The 20,829-nt window shown below is 38.1% G+C and overlaps 1 protein-coding gene across 1 annotated transcript in view; it reads left to right on the top strand.

Moving 5' to 3' along the window:
* Nucleotides 1–5,848: 5,848 nt before the first annotated feature.
* The window catches only part of LOC310949455 (receptor-type tyrosine-protein phosphatase eta-like), a 34,896-nt gene continuing 19,915 nt past the window's right edge, over nucleotides 5,849–20,829 (top strand). Inside the window, exons 1-3 of the mRNA XM_083916929.1 lie at nucleotides 5,849–5,978; nucleotides 20,273–20,294; nucleotides 20,526–20,732. Of these exons, the coding sequence (XP_083773055.1) occupies nucleotides 5,913–5,978; nucleotides 20,273–20,294; nucleotides 20,526–20,732 (295 nt within the window). The 5' untranslated portion in view covers nucleotides 5,849–5,912. The remainder of the gene's footprint in view (nucleotides 5,979–20,272; nucleotides 20,295–20,525; nucleotides 20,733–20,829) is intronic.

Here is a 20,829-nt window from a genome sequence, read left to right on the forward strand (position 1 = left end):
TATAACCATTTTGGTTTAATTAGGAAATTCCTCCATTGTCTCCATTATTTGGTCTGGAGCTAGAAATGCTTTGCTTTCTTTCCTGCTTGTAACTTAAAAATTCAAAGGATCACCTTTTCAGGCTGGTGTTTGAACTTGAACCAGGTCACCTTGTGTCTGTTTGTGGTGCTCTTTGAAGCTCTTTGCAGTTTACTTTGATAAAATGTGACAAATGTCCGCCATCATGTTCTTGCTCTTTCACTGGGTCCTTATTTTCTCTTTGTTCTGTTATTATTACAATAATCGAATGGCTAAATCGCCATTGTGTAACCCTTACAATTAACAGCACCTTACCATACAATGTCACTGCATGGCTCCAGGCTGTAATGTTTAAAAATCGTCTGAAACAAAATTTACATAAAAAACAGGACCATGTCTGTTTATGGAAATGTGTCTCGTTTCAATGTCTTATTAAGAGTATGTCCTTGTCATAGATGGGAGCATACACAACTATACAAAAGGATATTTGCATTATGTGAGTAAATTACACAATTTATTTTGTATCTTTCTTTGCACTTCATTGTGGGCGAGGGAAATACAAATATGCTGAATGTGTGACGTACATTCCAAACAAAGCAGCCATGCAAACTTTTTATCTTGAAAGCTGTTATACTGAATGCTAAAGGGAAAGTTCAACATTTCAACACACAGTATGCATTGTTACTTGTTAGATGAGAGGAGTCAGGCTAGCTGTAACCCCATGTTTCTAGTCTTTATGCTAAGCTAAGCTAACAAGCTTAGCTTAGCACATGTAGCTCCATATTTAGTGGTCAACTAAACATCAACAGTGGTCTAATTTAATTATTATTATTTATATACTATTTTTAGTCATGCTAGCTGTGTGGTTCTACTGTAGGTATAACATGTCCATCACTTTGGTCTGACTAAAATATCTCTACAACTAATAGATGTGTTGTTATAAAATGTTATTCATTCATGGACCCCAAAGGATGAATCCTACTGGATTTGGTCATCCCCTGACATTTCACATACCGTCAGGTCAGGTTAAACTTGTTTAATGCCAATTAGCAAATGTTAACATGCTTTGTCATCGTGAGCATGTTAGCATTTAGCTTAAACCCCCGCTCACTACACAAGTGGCATGGTTGTAGACTTTTGTTGATTACATACTGTAGTCAAAGTGTTAATTGATTGTATTCTGCTTCATTTAGCCTACTTCATCTTGTGGCACCTTACATCACAGAATCTCTAAGCACCGATTATCGGCTTTCCACAAAACAAAAGTGAGCATGTTCAAGTAAAAGCAGGACATGATGTTACCACACCACACCAGTTTCACTGTGGCAACAACACGATAGCCTCCAAAGTGTTTTTGACCTCTAGACCTACATAGAATCCGACATTGTAGTGTCCTTCATTCTCTCCAAACTTCAAAACACAGTATTTTTCCGAATTTGCTGCAGACATAGTAGCCTGCACGGCATGCACGGCATGCAGCAGCGTCTGTGTTGATCCTGAAGAGATGTAGTTCAACAGGGAGTGTGAAAAAAAACACTGGAGGTGTAAATTAAAACACCATTTTTCAGACATGGAATCTCATAAATCTGTGACTTTTTTTTCTCTAAATATTACCACCCTCCCCCAGGGCTGTTTTTTCATACTTTGCCCTGATACACCATCATAAGATTCAACAAATCATCTTGTAAAAATTATATTTCAGTTCAAAAAGACTTTTCAATCACAAATCCATGCACAAAGAAGTATTACTTCATGACTGTAATGCTTCATTAATTTTGGGGAATGTACATTAATTAAGCCAATATCATGCATACCTGTATGCAACAGTTCATTAATCAATTCTTGAACAAATAACAATGAGGATAAAAAAGTACTAAAGGAAGTGACAGAAGGGATGAATATAAGTGAGGATAAAATGAGTTACAAATGATACTCTCCAGTATTTGGATTACACCACTGCCATTTGGAGAGTACTGTGGGAGCATGGACATAATATGGAGAGAAGACCTCCAAGGTTTATCTCTGCAAATTTGAATAATGGAGGATGGATGTTTCGATACACTGTTTCTGATAAAATGGGAATCATTTTGTGTTCAGACACATTCCTCTTTAAATTGTATTTATACGCAGTTTCATTTTTACTGTTCTATGTTTGGAAGAGATTTATCAATAAAGTTTTAATAAAATATACACTTAATCTACAGTATCAAGAATAAAACATATTGTTACAATAATTTCATGAGAAGAGGTTAGAAAAAGTATTTTATTCCAAATGTATGGGCAACAGTGTATATTCCATATGTGGCTAAATGTGGAGAGAAAATAAAAAAGGACAGACTCGTGAAAGAAAACCTGCGTCCTAAAATAAATACTTCCTCAATATGCCAATGTTTAACAGTGTAGCCTTGTAAAGCATCGGGGACATAATGTGTTGATTTGGACCCTGTCATCTTGTTATGTCAGAAACTGGTACACTGCACTTTAGGGTCTTTGAAGTAATCAAGGCAGAATAAAAGCAGACAACACCTGCTGCATACAGCAATGTAAAAAAAACTAAAAAGGCTGCTGCTGCTGTATGAGGAGCACTGCATGTATAACTACAGTGCATTCGGGCTGCGATGTTGAGGTCTAAGGTTTAAATGATGTGTGCATGTTGATGAATTTATGCAGATAACACAACATTCCTTCCTAATCTTTCTGTCTGCACACTATCAGCATCATCTCACACATGACACTGCTTGACTCTTGATCTCTTGACAGAGGATAGGGGGGAGGCGGCAGGACACAAACATTGGACGAATAATAAAAAAAACATACTGTATATGGCAAGAAAACCACAAGCCTGCAGAAAAACCCAGGCAAACACACTGCAACAATCTCCAGATGATTACATAACATTTCCTTGGAAATGGTGGGTGACAGTGACCAGTTCATATCATCTCCATCTCCATTAGTCATCATCAGCAGGCCCCTTACAACAGCCATTATGAAACTGTCTATCACAAAGTGTTGGCAGCTTCGGCATTCAGTGTACTATTTAAAGGTCAGGAAATCACAGGCTCAACATAGCACAACTCAGCACAAGCAATAAGAGTGTGAATATTGCATGAACACATCAGAGCAATCCACAAAGCTGTCCTGCTACTTCGAAGTCAGTCAGTTTACTTTATTTTAATACATTTTACTGTACACATGACATCATACAAGGTACAATTCCAGTGAGGTGTAATGCCATCAGTGCTTTCAACCTGCGCATCTTGAACTTTAGTGTGGCCGTCAGATTGGCACACAGAAAAAAATCACCCTGTTTAAGTATTGGTAATTTAAAAAAAAAATTGATTTAATTTTTTTGAAAATTAAAGTCATATTCTGCCCCAAATCTATATTTTGAGTCTCAAGCACTCGGCTCTCACTAGAACGGTGATTGTGTATTGCATGCATATAGGAGAGAAAGCTTGATTTCAGTCTGTTGAAATGGATTCCAGTGGTGGGACAGTTTTATTGTGAAAAAATGGTTTCATAATAATACTGCAGCTAATCCAAGTATATGTTGTACTTGTGTATTCTTCATATGTTCAAAAACTTTTGATAAAATATGGCTTGGTGTACTGTTCATTTTTTAATTATTCAGCAAGATCAGTGTCGTTAATATGCACTGGGTATAGCACCAGTGTGGGATCTTGCCCAAGGACACTTAGACATGTGGACGGCAGGAGACGAGGATCAAACCGTCTTACCACCTTTCAGCCTACAGGCAACCTCTTTGCTACAGGTGACCAGGGAAGCAACAAGGGAGTGGACCAGCTCCATTCAGCAGGAGAAACCAGGGACAGACAAGGTGCTTGCCACTTGCTAATGAATGAATGAATGAATGAATGAATGAATGAATGCTTTATTTCAAACATATGAAAAAAATAAATAAATTACACTTGAAACACGAGTCATTAAAAACACTTTGTATGTTTGAAAAGGAGCAGGAAGAAGCATAAGCTTATTAATTCCTACCCCTTCTCCACTTAGTATCTATACTATAGGTTTTCTTACTTCCTGTGTATCCTGTTTCTTTTATTTATTTTTTTTACATTTTTTTTAAAATTTTATTTATTTATTTTAATACGCTCAACAAAACAAACAATTCCAACAAAAAAACAATAACCGCTTGTGTATAAATAAATAAATGACAAGTATGGCAAAAAGTGAGAACCCTAGTGTTCGTCACACCCCTCTTCTTCCCTGTACCTTGTAAACACCATCCGTTTGTACTGTTGTTTGAATTTGCTCATGGTTGGACATTGTCTGAGCTCCTTCGCTAGTCTGTTCCACAGTTTCACTCCACATATTGAAATGCAAAAAGTTTCTAAAGTTGAGCGTGCATACAGATGTTTTAGATTCAGTTCCCCCCTCAGATTATAACCCCCTTCTCTCTAATAACCCACCACCTTTCCACAGTGATTGGCCAGATCAGACTGTGGTTTGGTGGGCAGCTTCCAGGTGTACACATGAACACATGAGTTTAACTTTCAGATATTCATTTTTAACATTAAACTATCAACACAGTTTCCTAAAAATCTAGTTTTTCTTTGATATTGTGTTACAAGGTCGGTTGCCTGCGGTTTTTACAGCCCTCTATGCACAAGAGCTGCCTGTTATTTGCTGTTTCCTGTACAGTACTCTGTGACAAAGCTGATAAAAAGGCTCTATAAATAAACTTAACATGACAGTGCAAGTTCAAAATCGCCCTTCTAGTAAACTGAGGTGTCCTTTTAGTCCTGTAGCAGACTTTACCAGAGCCAATAACAGCCACTGCTGCCCTATTTGGAATCAATGACCAGACAGAGTGTAGTTATACTTTGACATCATTTGAAGTTATACACTTGACAGCTTTTTATTACAGCTGGCATACTGTAGACCTTTGTCATATAATGTATACCATCAGCTGTTTGAAAGCATCTTTGTCCTTAACATTAAAATGAGCAGTCGATTTATCCTTTAGTTGATTGACAAAAAAGAAATGAGGCAGACATTTTCTTAATAGAACCATTTATCAAGCGAAAACGTGAACTCATCAACTCAATCATGATCTGCTTTTCTGTATTTGAAACTTAATATATTAGGGGTTTGGACTGTTGCTCAACATCAAGCAATCTGAAGATGTAATGAAGCTATATGACAATACTCTCTAGTCGCAGGAGTAATTCTAAATAAAATGGTTTTTGAGAATATTTTCAAACATTCAAATAACTGATTTGTGGTGCTCAGGACATTTCTCCTAATAACTTTACGGATGTTTTGCTTGTAATGATTCTGCCTGAAGTCCCCTCTCGTGCTTAAGAGCATATGACCCCTTAGCTACGCCCCTGCTATAAAGGGGAAGTCAGGAGCATCACAACTGGACCGGTAACTTCAGGGAGATTTCCAAAAAACATTAGCCTTGGCAGCTCGGCTTTTGTAGTAAGAACCAAAAACCAAACAACAAAAAGACCCCTCAGATGCATTCCCCCACCCTCCGTGACCAAGTTATGGCAAGAATGCGAGGTTCCTCTTTTTCATTTCTGCATGACCGGGCAGCCCTTTAGCTCGGGCTGCTGAAGCTGTGACTGACACAGTGGTGATACTGAAGCAGAGGGGGGTGAACTGAACATGATGATGATGATGATGATGATGATGATGATGATGAGAGGAGTGGCACACTTCACTAAAACTTCCCGGAGTGACGCGCCTGCTCCGCTCCTCCCCGTCACCAGAAGAGAAGAGAAAGTTCTGAATTTTTAATTCTCCCGATGCAGCGACAGTTTGACGGACAGTCTTTTCATGCCAGAAAGAAAGTTTGGACATGAAGCCGCTAAACTGGTAGAAAAGTCACTTGAATCTCTTCCCCAAAGCGTGCGGGCATCATGAAGCCGCTGCTGCGCCCCGGCGTGTCCCTGCGCACTCTTCTGGTCCTCTGCGCTCTCCTCAAAGTAAGAAGGCTTTCATTCATTTACTTTTTTTCTTTTTTGAGCAGAACTGAACCAGGTGGTGTGGTTTTGTTCATGACAACGGGGCGCTTTGTTTGGATGATGAAGGTCAGTTTTTTATGACGCCAGTGCGACTGCACCTGTCCCGCAGGTAGCTGCTGTGCTGTGAGGGGGTTGACTTGTCTGCAGCCACGAGTTGGTGCAGCTCTGTGTTAAAGAGAAAAGTTAATGAACAATATAAACAAAACAATTCAGTCCAAAAAAAGGTTTGATGGCAGATGAGAATGTCCTGGTTTACTATAAGAAGAATAATGGTCCTTTGAGTGTTTTAATTGGATTCAAATGTATGTCAGTATGTAATAAATACGCTGACCTTCAGCTGGAGAGTTGTTTTTTTTTACAGTGGTGTTCTATTTATTGGAAGATGTGGAGAGCATATCTTAAGCCTAATGATGTTGAATTTATTTATGAAAATAAAAATGTAATCTTCTGTAATTATTAATCCTCCATATTTGGAATCTTTGTATTGGTCAGTTATTTATTCAGGATTGAAATCAGTATAGTGACTTGACCTGTACTGTGAGAATTTTAGACCTTGATACTATATTATACTAAAAAATCCATCCAGAAAAAAAAATCCTTGGCACACAAAACAGGATTTTTTTTCGGCCCCACTTTTTAAATTAACAACGTGCACACAGTGCTGGTTCAGGGAAAGTCAATGCACATACCAACACAGTTAATATTCTTCCCCATTGTTTCATCCGTACAGCCTTGGGTTAAACATCTGATTGTAGATCTACTTTTTTATACCTTTTATACTTTATGGATACCATATCGTTTGGAAATGCGGTATTCAAAAGTAGTAAAGTATTGATTCTTTTTACAACCTTAGTGTAAAATGCGTTAAAAATGCATCCCCCTGAATAAAGCTTGCACAACAGTCAGACTGAGGCACAGACTCACCTGTCCTTGTCCTACTGGTCTTTCTGGAGAGAGAGAGAGAGAGAGAGAGAGAGAGAGAGAGAGAGAGAGAGAGAGAGAGAGAGAGAGAGAGAGAGAGAGAGAGAGAGAGGGAGAGAAAGGGTGAGAGAGGTTGAGAATGGCATGTGAGGATGTGTGTGGCCAACACAAAGGGGTCAGGAATGGAATGAGGTTCAGCTCAGTGTCCCTGTCACTCCTGCAGCCACAACTCACACTAACGTACCAGTTTATAGGTACTTGCAGCCTGATGGAATCCAATACAACAGACATAGAGATGGGTCGGGACCTCTGGTCATTTTCAATTGGTCTGTATTAATAACTATAATGGCAAGTTCAAATAGACATTATTTTTGATAATCACACCACAATGAAACACATTACACATTTCAATAAGTGCATTACATCAGGAGGTCATTGGTATGCTGACATCCAACTGTCTCTCTCTCAGTGCTATACCTGTACAGTAATCACTTTCAGATATTTAAGTTCTATATTGAAAAATAAGCTGTTTTTAAAGTGTATCAGTCACAGAGCAGCCTGCAAGTTCTTTTGTAAATAGTATAGATTTTCTAGTTGCATTAACAATGTTGAGACTGTCCTCACTAGAATAGAGACCACGTTTTGTGGGACAAATACAAGCGGCCTCTTGCAGTCATGACTGTCCTCTCTCTAAAGCAGAAGTAGAACTACAAGTAAGTAAGTGGTGCGGAGTAAGTGAGTTGGGTGCATATTTATGCGTACAATATGTAAAATGTATGACGCTGTAACATTAGCCTTTAACAATAACAACAATATTTGCCAAACCTTAACCAAGACTTCACCACAAAGGTATCGGAATAGAAAACAAAGGCACTGACATACAACCTATTTCCCTTTTAGGTATGATAACATGTTGTTAATGTCCTAGGTAAATGTTCGAATGTCTTCACATCATGCAAATAAGCTTAAACCTTTGTATAAAGACTGTAACGTGGACCTCATTTGAATCAGAAAATGGAAAATCAAAATACATACATGATACCTTTTATAACCTGGTGCCATCCTTTCAGGCATTTCATCAATTAGATCCCTATATGACGTTAGTATAAATAATACAACACTTGTTTCCACAAAAATATTTTTTTATTAAAGTCAAACTTGCTGTCGGTAGATTTGCCGTTTACATTTCAACTTTATTCTTAAAAATATTGCTAAAATGTAAAAATAGCTGAAAATTCAAGATGTTGTGTGTGTGTGTGTGTGTGTGTGTGTGTGTGTGTGTGTGTGTGTGTGTGTGTGTGTGTGTGTGTGTGTGTGTGTGTGTGTGTGTGTGTTTGTGTGTGTGCGAATGTGTTGTTTTATCGTTTAGTATAATCCTGTATTGGTTTGTTCTGTCAGGATAAAATGAAACCACAAAATTCTGTAGAATATGATGATGATGATATGATTTGATTTGAAGCATTGACATTGTTCTGATCATTTAGCACGAAAGTTGACCTCAGAAATATTAGTTTGACAAACTAATCATGACGCAGATTGGAGGTTGAAAGCTCCTGAGTCAAATATCTTTGTTTTATCGGTTCTGAAAAGTAGTAATATATTATCTCGGCACATGATGACTGTACCCTTTTCAATGAGGAAGTAAAGGTGGGATGGTACACACACATGAACACAGGCCACAATGAACACATGGAAATATGAACCTGCCACAACCACAGGTTGGTTCATACTGTAAAGAGAAAAGGCATTTCTACAGGCTCTGATGATGGTTCATACCATGGCTTTAATAGCGAGCTGTTGTATAGAGATTATTGAGCCTAAAGTTGTGGTCAAAGGTAATTTAGTTAAGAGACACGTCAGTCAGGACTTTCTCGTTAAGAGACTAAACTTACTGCTCTTTCAGCATCTTGCCTTTAGATAAAATCAGAGAAAAGAGGCCTAATCATCTCCTTAGCAGCTAATGTACATTTTAAATGAGTCCTCCAGGGCTTTAAGTGGTCAGATGTTGACGTGACAAGGTTCAAAGTGGCAAAACATATTGTGATTGTTTTTCTTATTCTTCTCTTTTCCTTAATTGATTCTCCCCTTTCCTTTTTTGAATCTTTCCTCCTTCTTCATCACAGTTCTCTCACTGTTTAATCTTATCTCCTCCCGCAGCATTTGTGTCATCTCGTGTCCCAGCTGCTCTCATTTTAACATACTGTACTGCACAAAAGTGACTGGGGTGTTACACCTTTATGCCCTTCTTGAGTTTCACTTCTTAACTTCATAATAAATATACTTAAAACCAGATTAGTTTAGGGGCAACAACAGTATGTCTTGGCTCTGAGAAACAGAATGTCCATTTGGGCCATCATATGGATTATTCCCAGTAGTCTTTAGAATGCGTCCTTTGTTGTATTTAGTTGTTTTTTTTTGTAGCTAAGAGCACAAAGGAAGTTAGAGTCATAAAAGGGGAAATACTTTGCATCCTTAAAATAAATTTTGTTTTTGCATGTTTCCATTCTGAACACATCAATCGCAGTAATAATGTCACAGTCTGTATGTTTACTACCTGTGTAAAGTGAATATTTCTGATTATATATATTTGATCTAGTTTGTATCTTGGATTAAATTCAGTTCTCCTTTAAAAAATCTTGACCTTATATTTATGTACGTTTGATAAGCTGGTCTACACCATGATGCCTTTTCTATATCACATAAGCAGACTCTTTTCAACATCCCCGGCAAGAAAAATGACTTGCATTTAAAGTCTAACTTTAGTCTAATATATATATCTGGTGAAAAGAATAATAATGTTTCCTTGGGTCTAAGTATGTCGGGATACTTTACTGTTATAACAACATTATTATGTTCCCTTTCTGTACGTGAATTTGTTGTAAAAAATGTCATTGTTTGTTGTACCTTGTTATTTATATTCCATGCCCTGTGGATCCCAGATCAGTCCCACCCAGGACTGAATATAATCCATGCATCTTTTTACCCCTCCAGCTGATCCATCAAATACAGCACTAACACTACTGTACCTTTACGAGGCTTTACTCATTCTTTCTTCTGCACAGCCCCTCACATCTTGTGTTCACTTACAGTTATTTGGGATGATTAGACTCATGCTCAGGTTGAAATTTGAAGGAGCTATAATAACATGAGGTCGGCAAACTCTATTAACTAATAGGAAGAGGTAACAATTAGGCAAAGTAATTGAAAACACCTGTGCATATGTACATAAGTTTTGTCCAACATGTTCCTAAGATTGACACTAAAAAAAGAATTCTGGATAATAACTTTGCGGGAATGGCAGAATTATTACATCTAATTGATTTACTGGTTTAATTAATTTGTTTAGTCATATATTAAATATTATTCCATAGTCTATTCGTCTATCCCCCTCCTGAAACTATTGTCCCTATGGGGATCATTAAAGTTTGATATGTAAGTGTTTCTTATTCAATTAATATATAACACTAAATTAAACAAAACGGGTACATTAACATCTTAATGCATAATTCAGTTTTCAATTCTTCTGACTCCTTTAATGATTCTGTCTTTTCTCGCATGCACTTTCAGTCTATAAGACACAGCTCTTTTGCTTGAAATAACACGTCCATTAATAAAGTCTTGTATTTAGGGGCTTTTCATGATGTGTCTGGCCATCATACACTGGAAATAGGCCAAATAATAAAGCATGGTTAGTTAGGTGCGGTCTACAGAAAGCGCGTGCAAAGTCACAACTTGACATATAAGTGACCCAGGAAAAGTACAACACTTTGCATGGTTATGGAGGCTTTCTCTGTTCCTTTCCACTGTATGTGTTTCTCTCTCTTACTCTGTCTATGGCCTCCTGACAGCGTGCAGAAATGAGAGAATAGTGACGCTGTTATCAGCAGGAGACATCTTGGTACAAGGAAACGTGACATTTTCTCGCACTTAGAACTGGACTGATGAACACTGTCTTTCTAGCTGCAATTCTAATGCTTTGCACTGCTATAAAATGTAGATGACGTATGAAGACTTCATGATATCTGATCTGAATACAAGTATCCCTCTCCAAAATGTGTTCTTCACACTATCCAGATTAGAAGGCTTGCATCCCATTATTGATCTAAAGTGCAAAAGTCACATCAAGTCAAGCCCTCCTTTGTGGTATGCTGCTCCCTCCGCCTACTCCCAACCCCCCTCCAACTGTATCAAGACAGTCCAGTTTCAAATTAACATCCCCAAACATGCTGCGGTCAACCAGGGTTGTGACTGGAAGCTCAGTGTGTACAAGAAGAATTACAAAGAGTCATAGTTCCCTAGTCCATGTAAATGAGACACAGGCTCCTCTATCGGCCTCAAAGGCCTTATTGTCAGTAGATAGCTATCACTCTACCAGTGGCCTCTGTGCGAGCCATGGCCAGACGAGGCTGTAATGGGGATGAAAACAATATTATATATATATATTTTTTTTTTCTTTTGTTTCAGTTGTCTTTCTTCCACTTTCCAGATGGGGGGCTAGAGTTCTGTCCTATGATCACAATAGAGGCAGTTGTTGAAATGTCTGGTTTGAAAAAACTAATTTGATATAAATCCTGTTTACTGGGTTTCGGCGGTCAGATCACAAGTGGACAGTGCAAATAAGACCACCAAGACGCGTTGCGATCAAATTACTCAAATCACTGGGATGCATTTAAACAAATTTCTTTTGAGTGTTAATGCTACTGCATCCCAACATGGACGTAACAGGAAAATATTTCATCAACGTGGGACACAGTGGTTATTTTAGTGATTCATTTCACGAAGAGTTGGACATAGTGTCGCATGGCGTTCAAACGTTTTGTCCTATGGAAGGAGACGTGTTGGATTCTGTTGACAGCAAAAGCGCTAATGTGACCGGCGAGAGTGTGGATGTAATAACTGTGCACCAGTGGTGTAGTGGTTGTTGATGAGGTGGGTGTAATAGTAGGTAGATTGGTAGGTTACTGGGGAGAAAGTGGACATAATCTCTTATATATTCCAATGGCTTTTTGGCTGATAGGCTGTGAAAAGAGTTACATACACCCTCCACTACACCACTGCTGTGTACAGGGTCCTAGCTGAAGTAACGTAGGCATAACAAAATCTGAATAGAAGTGGTCAGCTGATAGACAGGTGTGAACGGTAATGTGTCTTGCGGCTGTCCACTTGTGTCTGGATCAGCATTTTGAAAACCAACAGGGTAAACAGGGTCTAAATGTGCTCTGTTCTTTGCTATGCTAGAAGCACAGGTGTGTTCAGTCCTTATGAATGAATCTCTATCAACAAACTTTCAAATTAAACTGACTAAAACTGAAACTCCGGTATGAACGGTGATGTGTTCACTTACTGTTGAATGTACTGAAATGCCCTTGAGTTGAATAAGCAAAGTAATTCCGCACTTGTGTCCACACTGAAATATCTCAACAACTGTTGGATGTATTGCCAATACATTTTGTAGGGACATTTATTGCCCCCAGAGGATGTATCCTTATGACTTTGGAGTTATGCGGGCTTTTTTTTGTGCCACCAGCAGGTTGACATCGTTTTTTTTTTTTGTGAAATTTCTCAACAGCTATTGGATGGGTTGCCGTGAGATTTTCATGTTCGTCTCAGGATGAAACCAATCATGCTTCCTAGGATTACATTGGGCAGGAGCCTATCCCAGCATACATGGTTCTTCAGAGTCTACACTTAAAAAGGGAAAGGACATGTATAGCCATAGATTATTTGATCATTTAAAGGCAGTAATTACACCCTTGAATGCAGCACAAAGAAGCCAGTCACTAATAAGACGAAACCTACAATATGCTTTCTCAGCTTTTCCTTCCCTGCAGACGAGCCCACATCACACCACACACAACACTTTTCAAACATCACACTGATCACACTTCTATGATCAGTGTAATGGCCCAGCCCTCTGTATCCAGAATCTGTATGGTTACAAATGCATTCATGCACATCTTCCTCCTGTCGCATGACCAATAGCATTAGGAGGAAGTTCTGATGGCAAGTGCATTGTCCTCAGATGGGTATCTGCAGCCAGCTGCTCCGCACTCTTCACAGTACTGGGAACAGTAAATACTACGTCACTCATTTCCATAGCCTCTGATGTGGCCCATGATAGCAGCAGCCACACTGCGGTGTGGGCGGCTGATACTGTACATGGAGACAAACACACTCATGGACAAAGCAGTCATGCGCTGCAGGTTTTTTGGAGGTAGTGGATATTTTTAGACATGGCTTTCACATTTTTATGATTCATGTTTCTATAGCATACTAGTGTATACGGAATAAAAATATATGAAACACTTAAAGGGATCATCGGCATGTAGAAAAATAATACATCAACAGTAGATGTGGCCATACAGGAACTAATAAAAATAGTTTATTTGTTTTCTCACTATCACTCCTGGCAGTTAACTGAACACACCAAAGAAAATTGACATATTTTTATGAAAATATATGAAATCAGGCTCCATACGCTCCATCGGGAACAATTTGGGGCTCAGTGTCTTGCCCAAGCACACTTGGACTTGTAGACAGGAGGAGCCGGGTATCGAATCAGTAGACAACCTGCTTTACATCCTGCACCACAGCTGCCCTTCCAACGTAAAAGCAAATTAAGACCACAAAACTCCAGAGTAGGTTCACTGTGTTTCTTAAATGTTGAGAAATCTACAGTGCCATGTAATGTGGTATTAAATATTAGTAGGGATCATTTATAACCATTGCATACATACAAAACAGGGCCTGAAAGAGGCCTACACAACTTCCTACTCAAAAGTTGTGATCTATATAAACTGACTTGACTGGAGAATGTGTGCACATGTACTGTAGGTAAACTATGACCTATGCGTACGGACATTGCTGGAGACGGGGGAACTCTTATAGATAAATTACTTATAGACTCCACTTTTAGATCTGACAACTTCATAAAATTTCAGGTACTGTCCTGTTTGATTAACTCACTACATTAACCGCAATGACAACACTGAACTTGCTTTGTTTGCGACCTCACAATTGTGGCCACCAAACTATATGTGCTTTCTAACCTCCACCTCACCCTCAAGCACCTCGAGTTCTGTCAAGTTCTTGGTCTTCTTGTTATTGCCATGGTTCTCCGAAAGGAACCATCGATCAGCACGCTAATTTCCATGTATTAATATTCATGTTGTACTTTGCATTGGGAACAATGCAGCACACCCTTTTTGGCTTTTGTGCGCACCTATGCTTTTAGTATGGATGCCACGCGCTGTTTCATAAATGGACCTTTATGCATGTATATGACCTACGGAAAGAGAAGTACTGATCAGGAGAGGTAAATGGAAATGTTTTTGTAATCTGGGTCATCTGACCCTTAAAGAACTGCAGCACAGGTTCTCTTGTAGTGCTCATAGCCTTGTAACTGAGGCCGAAGGTCATGAGTTCCCCTGATATAGTGAATAAAGCATAAACAGAGATCTCAGTGTTGCATGGCAGAATCGGTCATGTGTGGTGACACAAACTTTAATACATGACTAATTGTGGGGGTATTTACTTTGTAGTTAATATCAAGAGTATTGCATTGAACCCCTGAGTGAGCTTAAATTACAATACAAAAACTCAAGCCTACCGTATAGCACATTATTCAGGGAAATTGTAAGTATAAGCAAAAACATTTATCTTGATAATAGAAAACAAACCCTAAAGTGCAGATTGGCATGAGAGAATTACATATGGCACGGCACGCACACTAGAGGAAGGAACATTACAGTCTCTTGTTTTGGCAACAGCGATGCTCTAAGATGGCTCTAAGTGTTGATTTATTAGCCAATGTTGTGTGGCTTCTGTCTTCCTTTATTTGACCTTAATGAGCTGGAGGTATGAAGTACTGCATAATGCTTAACTTAAAAGTCCTTTATGTTGTTCATATCTGTTATTGGGGGTATCTGGGTGGGCTCAGGAAGTGACAGGAAGTCATGTTAAAACAGAAACAATGAGGGGTCGCTCACAAGCTACTGAGGCAATGCCCTTTAAATAGAGCTGGCAATTTATTAGTGACTGACAGAAAAAAATGAGAACGGCAACTTTCACAAGATCTCACCACCTGTACTTGATGTTTGCATACGCAGACAAAGTAAGTTTACCTTTGACATATTGTGGCTGACTAGAAAAAAAGGAGAATGTTAATATAGTATAGTATAGCATATCCAGTAGGTCAAAATGTTTAGTGGCCCTGTAGCAGAACGTACTTAAGTCTCTTTAAAAAAAGGTCCAACTAAAAAATATCAATTGAAGTGTACATTATCTTTAGAATATTTTTACCGCTTTACTTTGCCATTAGACAGCTCTTTCCTTTAGCACTACATTTGCTTAATGTACTGTAACGCATAATTGAAACTGTTTATACAATAAAAAAATACAATACAAAGAAAAATGAGTGCTTATAACAAAATACCTTTTACTATGGAGATGAAGAGGATCCCTTTATGAGTATACATAGAACTTTTGCAGAGAGAGACTAAGAGAAAACTTCTGTGGAAACTGGAGGAAAGCACTGTCTGACAGCAAGGTAAAGTGGTGAAAATATTCAAAATGTAAGCTTTTAGTGGTGCCTAAAATACGTTAGGAGTGCTGTCACCATCTACAGCAGGACTTTGTTTAACTTCAGTGTCTGCTTCTTCAATGCTAACATCTAGTGCAGTAAATAGACTGACTATGGGTAAGTACCTCATACAACCACACTTCCAAATAGCTGAACTATCCCTTTAGGTGAAAACGCCTGTGTGGGTGTCCTAATATGTTGCAACTGACCCAAGCATGATCGGCCAAGCATGTAAGGTGTCAGATGTAAGATGTAGTTTTATACTAAACAACAATGTATAAACTAATACAAAAATAACCCCTTGTAATCATCACATATGACCTACTAGAAGTGTAGTGGTGTACTGTATGTCTGCACGTGTGGGAGTTAAACCTCCAGCCAATAACAGCATGGAGGGTGAGCAGCCCTCTGATTCCCAACCGTAACTTTGTGACACCCCTCCCCTTCAGCGTCAGATACTGAAGCACAAGGCACAAGGCAGTGTGTCACACAAACAGAGACAATGAAGCCCTATGATAAAAAACATTTTGCGATACGTATTATAAATTACTTTAAAATATTCACAAGGGTTGTATAATATTAATTGACAGTAAATACGAGAAGAGTCACTGGGACTGACAGCTGAAAAAAAAACTACCGGCAATTCCTTCACCTTATGCAACTTTGCATAATTCAAGGAGCAGAAACAAAGCATATTGTTCATTTTCCCCCCTTACATTTTTGTTCCAAGTTATCAGATTATGAGGAGCTAAGGTTAAATAGGCTGATCACTGTACAAACAGCTTTTAAGGTGATTTCTCGATTGTTATTGGGTGAGTGTTATTATGGAGGAAGGAACTGGGGCATTATCAGCAGCCAAGACAGACTTTTAGGAATGAAAGAGAACCAGAGAGTGGCAGGCAGGCTGCCTTTAGGGTTGATGTAATGTTTATATAGTGGTCAGTACAGCCATTTCCTCCTCCTCCCATGCAGACGGACCCAGTCAAAGGGCACAGATACAGTACACAGGGCGAAGAGGTTATTGGCTGAGTCCTGGCCAAGTGCGTTTCACAATAAACATTAATTTTTGCTTCTCAAGTAAGAGTCTAGTTTCAAGAAGTAATGCTGGAGATCTTCAAGAATCTTCAGACTTTGAGCTCCTAACAAGCAGCAACATCTTTTTTGTCCTTTTCTTTTAGTGACTTCCATATAACAATAAGTTGATACCACTCGTGATTTTACACAATATACACAAAGCTAACACCACAATGAATTGCCCAATAATCCAAGTGGTTCCATAAGGTCTTGGGATAACAGACAGAATAGAGCTGAGGGTTAAAGCAGGGAGGGAGGATGTACAGTTTGGTGGAGCGGAGTCCCTGTAGATGCATTAAAAAAATGACATTATTTGACCTTCAGTATTACTAAGGCAGTAACGGGACTTTGAGCCTGGGTTATTTCTGTTCTCTGAGTCAGTGCCAAAGCAAAATGGCTTGAGACGTTGTTTTGTTTATTTTGTCCGGAAGAAAATAAGTGATACTTAGGGAGGGTGCCAAGGGAAATAAAACATTTGGGAATCATATAATATGTTGTCGCCAGTGGCCAGGTTAACATGAATACTTCTATTAAAACATGAGGTTGTCATACTTGGCTTTCACATACTGGTATGTGATGTTTATCATATTCTTGTGGAACTTGGGGAGGTCCAATTTGTAAGACAGCGAGAAGTTTTGTAGCTCGAGATAGCAACAGCTGCTATTAAGTTCAAGCTTGGTCTAGTTGTTTGAGTTTTCTAAGATTATGTACCACTAAGTAAAAATGCCTTTCACCGGACAAACTAGCTTTTAAATAAAGCTTACTAAATATATACATGACCAAATACTTAATGAATCTGTTATTGAGGTTTAGTATTCTTTCTTGACCTTGGAAAAAGCAGAAAACAATCGACAATTGGTAGGACAGACTTTAATTAGGCTATACAGGCCATGTTAAAAATGATACAAATATCTGCCTTCAAAGAAGTCTTTTATCACTTTAGGTTGGTACTGCTAACATATTAGCTAACAGTTTCCTATTAAACTATTTTACACATCCAGTTGAGATATAGTCAGATGGTATTTAACTGCTACATGTTTGACTTTCTAGATTGTTACATCCTGCTAGCTAACGTAGCTTGTCTAAGTAAACTAATGACAGGGTTTTATATAAAGCTCAAATAGGCTAACAGCTAACGCTAGAGCTGCAGAACTTGGGGATATTTATCTGTTGTTTATTAAGGCATGTGACCTATATCATTATAGACGCTCATCTAAACCACTTAAAATCATAACTTTATCTTTTGAAAGTGATATGTTTAGTAGCTAGCAACCTCCTTGTTAGTCTGTTGTAGCCTCAGTTAAAGTTACTAAAAGAACTTAACATTATGAACTTTAATATGTTTTTGTTGTTGGTAAGATCAGTTTTTAACCGTGCATACATACAGTAGTTAGTCTTATTCTTAATGTAAATATGGATTTTAATGACTATAGGCCTACTGTTCTCCCTAGCGTCATACTGTAAGTAGGCCTACATTTTAACACTGAAGTGATTTTAAATAACAAATAATGCATTTTTAAGAAATAATTGTTAGTAAGACAAAATAAATGATCACAACCCTAGAAAATCGAGATCAATATCACTATGGGGAATGCTCTTTTATATGTTAAAAAGAATCCTCTGCGGTGAGAAAGTCGATAGATTATCAAAAGTGAGAAATTCTCAAACACCCATTTACACTTACTCTGAAAGGGCGTGAGTGTGAAGCTAAACCACGCTAACACCCTGCACAAACAGCAGAAGTATAGTCATGCTGAACATACTTCCTCATACAGGCTGTTCCTCTCATTTATATACAAAATCCACCCAAAGCAACAGGATCTTATTACCTGATCATTCAAAGTAAGGGTTGGTTGGTTTGTTAATGTTTGAGCTTTCAAGAGATCTTTAAAGACTTAAATTCTGAAACATACAAAATTATATTTTATTGGAATATGTCATACTTCCTCTGAAGATGATGTGTCTCAACTCAGTATGTTCTATTATACTAATGTTCTCATACTTTGCCCACTAAACAGCCTTCACCAGATCCTCAAAGCGTATTAAACCCTTGAACTCCCCGTGCACCGCAATGTGTCACCGTTGTACTTCAGAAAGAAGAATAGAGTCCCAGAGGACTGGAAGGAAGGAAAGGGTCACTGTTGTGAATAGAAAAAGGAAAGATAAGGAGAGGACACCAGTCTCCAGGGACGGGTGGGTGAAAGAGTCAACATTTGATGCAGTATGAACCTTTTCTTTCTGAGTTTCCCTGTCTGATGATTTTAGAGATGTGTTGAGACTTATTTTATTATATTCTGTTCTATTCTATACAACATTTCTAATTCAAATTAACTTTTAATAGAATAACTATTATGCAGTAAAATATTGCTTAACATGTTGTAATACAGTCCAACACAATGACCTTGTAATAAATCCTACCTTTATAATAATTAGAGCTAAAGTGAATATTTATACTACATATTTAATTTTAAAGTACAACCTGATTATATCTTGTGTAATGGGGGACTGCTGTAGAGTCTATTCTATCGTTATCAGGAGTTAATGATTGACCCGGTTGGTTATCTTTGATGTGGAGAGAATGGTGCAGGTTTGAGCAATGATGCCATGTGTTTAATGTTTAGCTGTGTGATAAACAGACTGAAAGGCAACATGTCAGTGAGTGATTCTGGGCTGACTAAGTTTTGGCTAATAAGTTATATGGAATCTGAGGTACATGTTTAGTCCTGATACGCAGATGACCACAGTAGAAATATAGAGTTGGAGTTTGGAGGGCATGAAGTATGTCCACATGTGTTGTGCATGATATTATTGTTTGCTGTTAGCGCTTGTTCATAGTTGTTTTGGGGTATAACAGAGGAGATTTACAGAGGAAGAAGAAGGAACTGTGTTTTCAACAACAGTTTCCCCACATGTATCATTATCTGAGGCCACAGAATAATTACAGATGGTCAGGTATTAACACATTTCTGACACACAAACATGATCTGTTCATCAGTTACAGTGGAACTTTTTCACATTACTCTGAGCTCGGTGTGTTTCTTTGCTTCATCCAGAATTTTTTTTTTCTCTTTATAGCTATATGAATTACAGGTTTATCATTATTTATTAGAAGTTTTTATTCTCAAATTTAATACTTATACATGGTGGTTATTTAACAGGCTGGTTTCTGTATGTTTCAACTTGACAGACTTTCACTGTTTGGACCAACATAATACAAATATCTGTGTCCGTCATATACATTACACATACACAAATATAAGACTGTTCGAACCTTCACTTATGATTTAAATCAGGAAATATCTGATCGACACTAAGTGTGCTCAGAACGTATTGATGCGGCCCTATACTATATTGTAATTACTATATTATAATTCATTTATCCACAAGAATTTGATTCCTGGAAGTGTGGAAAGGGCCTTGAAACAGCATTAAGATCTTCATTTTGGGAAATATGCATCACATGTTGTTTCACTGGAATGACTGGGTTACAAAAGGCGGAAAGAAACTTTACCCATTTAACAGTATCATATGAGTATCAGTTGTCACTACATTTACTGATGCCCTGTGACATTAAACAGGTGGTTGGGTTTATCATGCTTTGGAGCTGTTTTAAATGCAATGCTGACCTCTGCTGGTTCAAGATCATTCACTTTGCTTTTCTCTGTCCTCATCACCACAGGTCTCCCGAGCAGAATGTGCCAGTAAGTGCATGTGCTGTTTCTTCATTTTGTAACCCTACATTTTGTTTATTTCTCTTCATAGGCCTATATGTCTCTATGTAAACACACAATATTCTATTTTGTATTAAATATAGGCTTGTTAATTACATCACTGCTGCCAATATATCTGCAGAACCAGCTTTTTAAAATGTAAATATGCTAATTTCTTATTGTTGGTCTTGTTTCTCTTCTTCCTTGTCTTATGTCTCTTAGGTAGAAAATGTTACAGTAATGAAACTGAACCATTAATAACAACAACAACAACAACAACAACAACAACAACAATCATGTTTGGACCAAACTGCAACTTCTCCATTGGAAACAGTAACTCTGAAAATGGTTCGATAACTGGTTTGATTCCCGGAACAGTCTATCAAGTCTTCCTTAAATGTTTTAACTGCTGCACAGAGGCAACCACGAGTAAGTGTCTACTTTGTTTGATCAATTATATTCCAGATAATTACACATGATGGTACCTACAGCATTGCTACAGATCAAACATGTCTGTCAAAAAAAA

The sequence above is a fragment of the Echiichthys vipera genome (assembly GCF_963691815.1).
Source record: "Echiichthys vipera genome assembly, chromosome: 7".
NCBI lineage: Eukaryota > Metazoa > Chordata > Actinopteri > Perciformes > Trachinidae > Echiichthys > Echiichthys vipera.